The sequence below is a fragment of the Cotesia glomerata genome, linkage group LG4 (genome assembly GCF_020080835.1).
Source record: "Cotesia glomerata isolate CgM1 linkage group LG4, MPM_Cglom_v2.3, whole genome shotgun sequence".
Taxonomy (NCBI): domain Eukaryota; kingdom Metazoa; phylum Arthropoda; class Insecta; order Hymenoptera; family Braconidae; genus Cotesia; species Cotesia glomerata.
The window spans coordinates 6,067,522-6,078,669 of NC_058161.1; the positions used below are offsets into that span (position 1 = coordinate 6,067,522).

At 31.7% G+C, this 11,148-nt stretch overlaps 2 protein-coding genes across 4 annotated transcripts; one reads left to right on the forward strand and one right to left on the reverse strand.

Moving 5' to 3' along the window:
- Window positions 1-893: 893 nt before the first annotated feature.
- Window positions 894-5,828, reverse strand: LOC123264346 (BTB/POZ domain-containing protein 9). 3 transcript variants are annotated; one of them, XM_044727586.1, is made up of 9 exons: window positions 5,686-5,828; window positions 5,129-5,484; window positions 4,871-5,023; window positions 3,865-4,054; window positions 3,523-3,778; window positions 3,317-3,449; window positions 3,107-3,244; window positions 1,638-1,897; window positions 894-1,541 (listed from the first exon to the last, which is right to left on the reverse strand). In XM_044727586.1, the coding sequence occupies exons 2-9, from the start codon at window positions 5,441-5,443 to the stop codon at window positions 1,085-1,087; spliced, it is 1,902 nt and encodes a 633-aa protein (XP_044583521.1). In that variant the 5' UTR covers window positions 5,444-5,484; window positions 5,686-5,828; the 3' UTR covers window positions 894-1,084. The 3 variants fall into 3 exon arrangements, with proteins under 3 accessions (XP_044583521.1, XP_044583523.1, XP_044583522.1); XM_044727588.1 differs by having other exon boundaries at window positions 5,129-5,409; window positions 5,686-5,813; XM_044727587.1 differs by lacking the exon at window positions 5,686-5,828 and adding an exon at window positions 5,584-5,679.
- Window positions 5,829-8,957: 3,129 nt separating this feature from the next.
- LOC123264352 lies at window positions 8,958-10,901 on the forward strand. Its single transcript, XM_044727596.1, has 2 exons — window positions 8,958-9,482; window positions 9,585-10,901. The coding sequence occupies exons 1-2, from the start codon at window positions 9,002-9,004 to the stop codon at window positions 10,427-10,429; spliced, it is 1,326 nt and encodes a 441-aa protein (XP_044583531.1). The 5' UTR covers window positions 8,958-9,001; the 3' UTR covers window positions 10,430-10,901.
- The last annotated feature ends 247 nt before the right edge of the window (window positions 10,902-11,148 follow it).

Below are 11,148 nucleotides of genomic sequence, written 5' to 3' on the forward strand. Positions count from 1 at the left end.
TTGGTTATACTTATGGTCAAAAATTTAGTGAAATATTTTTTGTAGCAAAATTATAATTACATGTTTTTGTGCATCGTTTCGTGAAAATTGTAACATATTTTCATATCATACTTTTATAATTCTCGTAAGAAAATTTTCATGTTACTTATTCAAGATTCAAGCTTTGAAGTTCTATTTAAATTTTTAATTGTTTTAATTTCAGATCACAGGATTGCCAGGTGCCTACAAAATTATGAGTCATTTTAATAATCAGCGCAATGTAAGTCATTTTTCTTTTAATTTTAATTTTTTTGATAATAAAACTGCAAGATACTTGATCTATTTTTAATTTTTTTTAACAATTAAACTGACAAAAAAATTCCACACGAAGGAATTATAAAATATCATCAACTTTATTTTTTTAAAACTAATTATTTAGTAAAATAAAATTCTAGAAATCATGGGATATCTGCTAATTGCAGTGTCAATTTTTACTTACTTGAAAATTATTTTTATTCAATCATTTCGTTAATTTAAATAAAAAAAAAAGTAAAATTTTTATTTTCTTCTAATCAACAGTTTATTTTTTTAAAAAGAACAAAAGTAAAAATTTGTGTTGAATAAATTTTATTGATTGAATTTTCAACATGATACACTAAAGTTACATATAACAGTACTAAAATTAAAAATAATTTAAAGTTCTGAATAAAATTAATTATTAAAATTTATGTTTCAATTTGTAAAAAGACTAGAAGTAATAAGAAATTCGTAAAATTTGTGTTGAAAACATTTAAATAGCTTTCAATAACTGCAAGTACATAAAAATAATATCAATAATTATAATAAAGACAATCGACAATAAAAGTAATAATATCAAGAAACAAAATCATTAAATCTTATTCTTATTACTTACTATTAAAAAATACTGATCGATCAAAAATATAACTCTATAATTATTAGTCTAAAATTGTTCCAAAAATTAATTTTTTCATCTCTCCAATAAATACTATTTATATATACAATTAAATGATTGAATAATAAAATATCTATAAAAAAATATTATGCAAACAGCCATGGTACGATATTATCATCATAACTATTAAATTTACTGTAACAAATCTAAGCTAGCAGCTCCGACTGCATCAGCTCCTGCGCCTCCAGCAGCGGCATTATTGAGCGGGTCGTCCAGAGACATGAAACCGCCTTCTGGAGAAATCAGTTCAGAATCAACTGACGATGCCATTGATGCGGTCGTGTTTGTAGACTGGCTCGTTGATTGTCGCTTTCCTTTGCAATGAGGGGATTTAGGATTATCGGGTTCCCCATTTTCGCTGCGTTTTGCTGGACACTCGAAGTGTACACAGTGAAATACTTCATTAGCAGTGTTATGTGTCCCAACTATCCGAATAAAAACAACGCTATGCGGTGGACTGAATCGTAATGTCTGCCACGAGCGGCAACTCTCTTCACTCTTGTCGATAACTCGCTCCCAGTTTCTTAAATTCCCTGACACTTCGATGTAGTACGAATATGACCGATCATCACAGTCCCACAGCAATAATCTAGATAGTTTAGAAAATAAATCAATTCTTCAATAAACTCATTATTTTTTTTTTTTTTTTTTTTTTTTGAATGAATAAAAAATCTAAATTTAATACCGCATTGAATCAATGATATAAGGTTGTCCTAGTTGGACCAAAATCACTCCAGATCCTATTTGATGACAAGTGTACCCGATGTCCCAATCGTAGTTTGAAATTTGACCATTCAATAGAGCGTTTCTTGCACGACTAACTCCTTCAATTACGCAAGCGCTTCTTTCCATTGTTGCAACATTCATTGAAGGAATTATGAAGCCTGATGATAAATTTTCCGAATGGTTTGTAAAATAAGCTTCAAAACTTACTACATGAAACACCTAAAAATACAATTTTTTTTATATTCATTAAAAAAATTTTAAACTGACTAATTATAAAAGTTGTGAATATAAAATTAGTTTTATAAAAAAAAATTCTAAATAATATTTCAACAGTTTTTTAATCAAATTATTGATTAATCTATATTATTAAGAGAATAAGCAAAATTTTGTGGCCAGTGTATTTATATCATAAAATGGGTGTTTATGGTTAAATTTGATATCGTTGGAAAAGTCTTGACCTGGAGTTGTGCCTTTTCATGGTTTCATATCATTCTCACCAATAGTCAATTTATTATCATAAGTATTTAGGCTGCATTCGAAAATGCTCTATCTCTAAATACATAATTAAGAAACGACCTCGTATCTCGTGAAATATTGACATTTTTAAAGATATAAGCTTATCCCTATGTTACACTCATCAAGACCTTTCATTTGAGTACCCACATCAATTTTTCATATATTTATATATATGATATATTTGTATATATGAAAAATATATCAAAATGCATGTGGGTACTCAAATGAAAGCTCTTGATGAATGTAAAATCAGAATGAGCTTATATCTTTAAAAACGTCAATAGTTAATAAAGTACAGTGTAATTTAACAAAAGTCATTATTTAACAAAGCAAAATTCTATTTATTTAAAGTCCATAGGTCACGGCAGTCACATAGTGACTGTAAGGTTGCTAGTAATTATAAATTACCTTATTAACAGTATTGTTAGTCCCAACAATTCGTATGTAATATACAACTCGCGGTGGGTACTCAAATAAAAGCTCTTGATGGGAAAGTGCAATGTCGAAATAAGCTTATATTGTTAAAAACGTCAATAGTTAAGAAAGTACAGTGCAATTTAACAAATATCTTGTAAACTCTTGACATTTTTAAAGATGTAAGCTCATCCTGACATTACAATCATCGAGATCTTTCATTTGAGTACCCACATCATTTTTTCATACTTTGATAAATATTATATATATATGTATATTTGAAGAATATATCAAAAATGAATGTGGGTACTCAAATGAAAGCTCTTGATGAATGTAAAATCAGAATGAGCTTATATCTTTAAAAACGTCAATAGTTAATAAAGTACAGTGCAATTTAACAAAAGTCATTATTTAATGAAGCAAAATTCTATTTATTTATAGTTCATAAGTCACGGCAGTCACATAGTGACTGCAAGGTTGCTAGTAATTATAAATTACCTTATTAACAGTATTGTTAGTCCCAACAATTCGTATGTAATATACAACTCGCGGTTCAAAATAAAGATACTGCCAGCTGCGACAAAAATAGTCTGAATAATCGATTATCTTCACCCAATCTTTTTGATCATTGGAAACCTAAGCAAAAAAAAGCATTAAAAATTTTTAATACTGTTAAGTAAAAATATAAATTATTAAAATATTAATTACTTCAATGTAGTAAGAGTATGAGCGTAAATCACGATCCCACAAAAGCATTTTAATGTGGTTTATAATACTTGGCGTTCCTAATTTAACAACAATACCATGGTCTTTCAAGTCACTGATAATATGTCTCGAGTACCTAGAAGATCAATTTATTGTTTGAATTTTTAGCTACATAAAAAATAAAAATAAACGTCAGAATGAATAAATACCCTTGCTCCATGTCATAAGTGAGAGTATCACCGTCGAGAAGAAACCCTCGCATCTCTCCCTGCATAACTTCAGCTTCGTAATCGGGACGAGCAACATTTTCATCAACAATTAATCGTCCACGATAGTTGAGCTCTGAATCGCGAGTGTGGGTACGAGCGGCTATAGCGTCTAGAATTGCCTCAGGTGAAACAAGACCCGTAGGACGCACTATATTCAATAAATCTGTGATTGATATTAAGGACAATCTCACTTGGCCTGAAAATTATTTTTTTAATTAAATTTTTTATAAAAAAAAAGCAATTTAAAAATTTTAAATGTTAAAAAAATTTTTAAAAAATTACCTAAGACCTCGTTAACGTCCACGTCAGAATTAACTTTAACCCATGATTGTACGGCAAGAAATATATCAATTTCAGGCGCGTAAAATGAATCTCGTGATATCAAGTCATTTAATGCACCAGCGCTTAATTGAAGAAAGCTTGAATGTTTTATAATATCTATTGCATGGGTATCCATGTATTCGTAACAAACCTGTAAAAATTGTTTATAGTATTATTATTATTTGTTCTCCGTTATTTAACAAGCAATATTTTCATTTTCATTGAACTATTTATTAAATAAGATTAAATTGTCTTAAAAAAAATTTTTTAATAACAAGAAAATTAAAAAATATCATTATTTTTTTTTAAATAAAATTATTTTATTAAAATTCTCAGCTCAAAAAATTATAATTCAATTTTCAAAAGGATTATATCAAGCTTGTACGTCAAAAATTACATTTGTTGAAATTTAAGTAATTTAAATTTTAAAAACATTTTTTTTTAAGTAAAAAAAAAAATTATAAGGTAAGAGCCCCAGTACCTGCTCAAGAACCAGTACCTGCTCACTCCACACACAAAAAACAAATTTTTTGCGCCAAGAAAATTTTAAGGAAAACAAAAGTTATTTTGAAGCAAGAAAAAATTCTCTTGGCTCAAGAAACTTTAACTTCATTCAAGAAATTTTCAACCTTCCTTACACCCCAGTCAAGAATTTTTTTTTTTAGTGCATATATTTGTATATTTGCATTTGTGAATATAGATATACAAATACATGGAGTGAGCAAATACTGGGGCTTTTACCTTAGATTGTGTGTTAATTAAAAAAAAATAGAAAAAAAAACGAATTAGTTTAAACCTTAAAAAATTTTTAATTCTTTAAACTGATTTTAAAGTCGGAAAAATTTTGTTTAATCGCCGCAGTAGTAGGAATTCACGAAACAATTTAATAATAATAAAAATAACTCATGAATAATATTAAATAATTAATAATCATTAAATACGACTAATAATAAAATCCTTTAGTTACCTTAGTTAATCTACAAAGCTGATATAAACGGGTAGCATCAAAAATACGACAAACATTTTTAATGTCCAAAATTTCTTTAAGGTAGTCAGATATTGCCATTTCTAAATCCACGAATCCATACTGGTGAGCAAGGCTTAAAATATCCAAGATAGTCTGAAGAAAACCAAATTAATTATTAATAATTAACAATCAATAATCAATAAAAAAAGGTCTTATTTTTATTCCTACAAGATAACTATAGAGGAAAAAAACAAATACCTCCTCGCGTTGGTTGACAAGAGACAAGTGACCGGTATAAATATACTTGAGAAGCTCCTTGAAAGCTGGAAGAGTCGTTTCTTTCAGCTCGATTTCGGTTTGCTCGGATTCACGAAGTCCGCCGTACAGAAGAGCACGGAAATATTGACTGCGGGCAGCCAGAATAAGTTTGTGGCCGTTGAACCGTTGTCCACCGACGATCAGCGTAACGTCACAGTAGTCATCAGACAGGTAAAGAGATCCAATGTTTTCAGACAGCTGATTGGTGTGGACAACCTCCCCTGAAGGAGGATTCAAATGATGATGTGAGCTCATTTGCAAGATAAACTACTATTGTATTTTAGATGATGACGATTCTGTAATGAGTAATAACAGATTTGATGAGTGATCGAGCGAGGCATGTTTGGCTTGACATGTGGATTTGTTTGCGTAATAAATTTTCGCTGACAACTTACGGGTTAGAGATAGCGTGCGAAAAAATTTATTAATGTTCAAGTTAAGGAATCAGGAAGTTTTGAACATGATTTATTGATGAACAAAGTCTTAAAAATACTTACGGACAATGCTGTTGTTGTAAATAATCATTCACTGGTATAAATGTTGGTTAAATAATAAAAATATACTATCTTCCGAACGATTAAATGACCACCATGATAAAGTGATATAAACTACGGAATTAAAATCGTCGCGAGCTGACATCTGCTAGAAGTTGATGAGAATTATTTTATTCGAGTATCATTTTATCGACCAAGAGAAAAACGCAGAACTTCTTATCAACTTGGTTATTGGCGCGAGAATTGACAAGTTAAGCAGCATGGTAGTAAAATTGAGAGACATTGTGATAATTTTTAAATGCGAAAACAATTGAATTGGCATATAATAATTATTAGAAATAAATTTATCGAGAATTTTGAAGCCTAATGTAAGTTACTTTGGACACACGGGAATGAAAATTAAAAAATACAAAATTTCAAAAAAAATTAACTCATCAACTCTTTGGCCTCAAAACCTTTACTTGTAGAGGATATAAAAAATAATTCAATTGGTATATCGAGGGTTTTTTGACGCAACCTCGTATCTCAAAAATGACAATTTTAGAGATGAAGTAATATAAAAGATGGCTTGTAAAAATTTAATATTCATCTAAAAACAATATTTATCAATTGCATTTTCTAAAAATACTATCATATTTATTATTAATCTAGTTTATCTTTTTTTTTCAGTAACGCGTTTATAGTTAACTAGCAGTCCGTCCCGGCTTCGCCCGGGTATTTAACAAAAATTTCAACATTAATTATGATGTAATATAACCTATGTCACCCAGAGATAGTGTAGCTTTCCAACAGTGAAAGAATTTTTCAAATGGGTTCAGTAGTTTCGGAGCCTATTCAATGCAAATAAACAAACAAACAAACAAACAATCAAATCTTTCCTCTTTATAATATTAGTATAGATTATCAATTTTTCAGTTGAACCCTTTCATCTTCAAAAATCGAGATACGTGGTTGCGTTAGAAAACCATCGATATATCAATCATTAGAAATTAATTTATCGAGAGTTTTAAAGCCTAATATAATCTATACTAATATTTCAAAGAGGAAAGATTTGATTGTTTGTTTGCATTGAATAAGCTCCGAAACTACTGAACCGATTCGAAAAATTCTTTCACTGTTGGAAAGCTACACTATCCCCGGGTAACATAGGCTATACAGTGGATTCTCGGTAATTCGAACCTTGTTGTCGAAATCCTTAGTAACTCGAAAAAAATTTGTATTCCCTTCCGCTGAATTCTTAAATACGCTATATCGCGAATTATTTAGACTTTGTAACTCGAACTTAGTATCGTTTCCCTTTCAGTATCGATAAGGAATATTTATACTCTATAACTCGAACTTTAAGGGGGAACACCACTGTGACGATCGAAAAAAAGAGGTAATTTTCGGGAATTTTTTTGACAGGAAACATAAAGGGATTTGGGGATCGGATTTTTTTAGGTAGATTTCTATAGAAATCTAACTATTGTAGCCGGTCTCATGTTGTAATTTTAGGAAAATTTTATCATAATATGTTTTATTTCATCGAGTAATGTCGAAAAATAGCATTGGCTCAAAACTTTATATATTTATTTATGTATGTATATATTTATATATCTAATCTAATATATAAAATTCTCGTGTCACAATGTTCGTTCCCATACTCCTCCGAAACGGCTTGACCGATTCTCATGAAATTTTTTATGCATATTCAGTAAGCCTGAGAATCGGCTACTATCTATTTTTTTAACCTCTAAGTGATAAGGGGTGTTCAACCTAAAAATTTTTTTTTAATTTTTTTGATAAAAATTTTTTTTTTTTTAATTTTTTTATTATGTGGCATCAAAAAATACATACAACTCTAAATTTGCACTTTTTATCACCAACCCTTGCTTTTTAATAGTCATTTTCATAATTTTATCATTTTCTATCCCGCTCGATAACATCAATTATTATCACTTGGTAAGTTATCCCCTCCATGTGTCTACCGGTGTCACTTCTCACCCTGTAAACAGCACGGAGTAGGGATGTTACCTCTACAGTTTTCGGCTATTATTAGTGTTTATGCTTCAAGCGTAGTAGTTAAACATTTTTACTATCTCAGTGTAACTCTTATATCAAATATATTCTCGAGTAACTTTATTATTTATTTATTAATAACTAATATTATTGAATATAATTAATTATTAATAACTAATAAAATTATTAATTTTAAGTGTAAATCGCACGATCAGTTAATTAAGTGACTTACATAACCTCTAAAATACTCAACACGTGTCATGAGTTCCCGCAAACAACGGCTATTGAGTTGTAAGTATAAATTATTTTTTACGTTTATTATAAAATCAAAAATTATTCTTTCTTATTTATAACGAAAATATTGTTGGGAATGGTGAAAAACGAATTCGGTGAAAGTTAGATTTTTATTACAATTGGGAAATTTTTTTTTGTGTTAACTTATAAGAGCTCTAACTTCAACAGAATTTTTTTTTTCATTATTTCTAACAAAATGTATTTTCGATATAATTAAGAAACATAAAATTTTTCGCTTTCGTGAAACTATCTTATTTTTACATGTATATTTAATGTAATCAAAGATAAAATAAATGATTAATATAATAATTAAATAATTCAATCAGTTCTATTCATGTGTGTTTTGTATTGTACAGTGAACAATGCCAACAAAACGCAAAGGGGCCAATTTGAGCCGTGATACAAATAAATCTAGAAGCATTCGAAATAGAAGAGCCCAAAGAACCGAAGAACAAGTTCAGGAAGAAAATACTGGAGCGCGTGTGAGAATGGCGCAATTGTGTCAAGAACAATCAGACGATACACGAGCTGAACGCAATGAAGTCATGAGATTAGAACAACGACAATCACACCTACTGTCAATAGACGCAGAGTGAATGACCAACAACGCCAACAGGCACATCGAGCATTTGTAGCTACATCATTTCTGCGTCTAGCATTCCAGTATGAGCCCGATATTGAATATTATGCTCATTCAAAAGTAGTAGTTGGTGCTATGGACAAAGAATGCCCGTATTGTCATGCTTTGAAATTCAAAAATGAACCAGCCGGGATGTGTTGCGCGTCAGGGAAGGTACAACTACCTGTAATTGAAACACCACCGGAACCATTGAACGGTTTGCTTATCGGCACAGATCCAGATTCTAACGTGTTCCTGAAGTCCATTCGAACATTCAACTCATGCTTTCAAATGACATCGTTCGGAGCAACAGAAATAGTTCAAAATACTAATGCAAATGGTCAACAATACAATTCTACATTTAAAATCAGAGGCCAAGTTTATCATAAAATAGGCTCATTGCTGCCAATGCCAAACGAACCACATAAATTTTTACAAATCTACTTTATGGGCGGCGAGGACTCCGGAAGCGCACTAGCCAATCGGGTGGATGCACATTGTGGCTACAATAACCTTGATTCATTATTTGCTAGACGCATCGTCAGCGAGCTGGATGCTCTATTGAATGAGCATAATGAATTGTTGAAAATATTCAAATCCCACATGCACAAATTAGAAAGCGATAATCACGCTATTGTTATTAATCCTGATAAAACACCAGCTGGAGAACACATTCGTAGATTCAATGTACCTGTTGCTGACGACGTTGCTGGAATCATGGTTGGCGATCGTACAGGTGCACGAGAAATTGTGATTCATAGGAGAAATAATAATCTTCAGTTTATTGCTGATACACACCGTTCATATGACGCTCTCCAATATCCGCTAATCTTCTGGAAGAGACAAGACGGATATAGCATAAATATTAAACAACGAGATCCCGTATCAGGTACTTCATTTATTATCAATTTGATTATTAAACTTTTAACAAAACAATTAAATTATTAAACGCAATTAACTTAAATTAATATTTATGAATATATTATTACAGGAGCCGAAACAAACAAGAACGTTAGCTCGAAGGATTATTATGCGTATAGATTGATGATTAGACGCGGGCTGGATAACGTCATTCTACGATTTCGAGAGCTTTGTCAACAATTCATGGTCGACATGTACGCGAAGATAGAAGGCGAACGACTACGATACTTACGATATAATCAACTCAAGCTACGTGTGGAAGAGTACATTCACTTGCGAGACGCTATTGTCAACAACGCCGACGCCGCCGAAATTAGTAACTCTGTCATTCTACCATCATCGTACGTAAGCAGTCCACGTCATATGCAAGAGTATATACAGGATGCTCTGACTTTTGTGCGCGAATATGGGCGACCGTGTTTATTTATCACGTTCACATGTAATCCAAAATGGCCAGAGATTACATCTTTGCTGTTGCCTGGCCAAAATGCAATACATCGTCATGACATTACAGCTCGTGTGCTTAGACAAAAGCTGAAGTCATTAATAAATTTTATTACTAAATCACATGTATTCGGTCCCACACGTTGCTGGCTGTATTCGGTTGAGTGGCAAAAGCGAGGATTACCTCATGCCCACATTTCGGTTTGGTTAATCGACAAAATCCGTCCTGAAGAAATAAATAATATAATTTCTGCAGATAATATAATTCCCGATCCGTCTACTGATCAATTGCTATTTGATATTGTTACAGCAAACATGATTCATGGCCCATGCGGTACTTTTAATCGTTCATCACCTTGCATGTCAAATGGAAAATGTACAGAAAATTTCCCTAAAGATTTCACTAACGATACAATCACAAATGTCGACGGATATCCAATATATCGTCGAAGGAATCCAGATAATGGCTGACAATCATTTATTAAAAACATCAGCAACACAGACATTGATATTGACAATTGTTGGGTCGTGACATATTCGCCCCTGCTGAGCAAAACATACAATGCTCATATTAATGTTGAGTTCTGCAGTTCTGTGAAGAGCATCAAATACATTTGCAAGTATGTCCATAAAGGCAGTGACATGGCGGTGTTTAGAGTGGAAAATACCAATGTGAATGCTCCTCCAGTAAATAAAAACGATGAAATAACGCTCTACCAAATAGGTCGGTACATCAGCTCCAATGAAGCTGTTTGGCGTATCTTTGGTTTTCCGTCTAGCAAATAATAAATCAAGGTTATTGTAGCCACAACGTGCATCCACCCGATTGGCTAGTGCGCTTCCGGAGTCCTCGCCGCCCATAAAGTAGATTTGTAAAAATTTATGTGGTTCGTTTGGCATTGGCAGCAATGAGCCTATTTTATGATAAACTTGGCCTCTGATTTTAAATGTAGAATTGTATTGTTGACCATTTGCATTAGTATTTTGAACTATTTCTGTTGCTCCGAACGATGTCATTTGAAAGCATGAGTTGAATGTTCGAATGGACTTCAGGAACACGTTAGAATCTGGATCTGTGCCGATAAGCAAACCGTTCAATGGTTCCGGTGGTGTTTCAATTACAGGTAGTTGTACCTTCCCTGACGCGCAACACATCCCGGCTGGTTCATTTTTGAATTTCAAAGCATGAC

Bases quoted from the DNA above. Each gene is read 5' to 3' on its own strand.
- LOC123264346 (XM_044727586.1), bottom strand. From the start codon at position 5,443: ATGAGCTCACATCATCATTTGAATCCTCCTTCAGGGGAGGTTGTCCAC. The intron at 3,450-3,522 runs GTATTTATTCAT...TTGATCTTCTAG, and splicing joins ACTTATGACATGGAGCAAGG to GTACTCGAGACATATTATCA. The intron at 1,542-1,637 runs GTATTAAATTTA...TAAACTATCTAG, and splicing joins TATATCATTGATTCAATGCG to ATTATTGCTGTGGGACTGTG.
- LOC123264352 (XM_044727596.1), top strand. From the start codon at position 9,002: ATGCCAAACGAACCACATAAATTTTTACAAATCTACTTTATGGGCGGC. The intron at 9,483-9,584 runs GTACTTCATTTA...ATATTATTACAG, and splicing joins ACAACGAGATCCCGTATCAG to GAGCCGAAACAAACAAGAAC.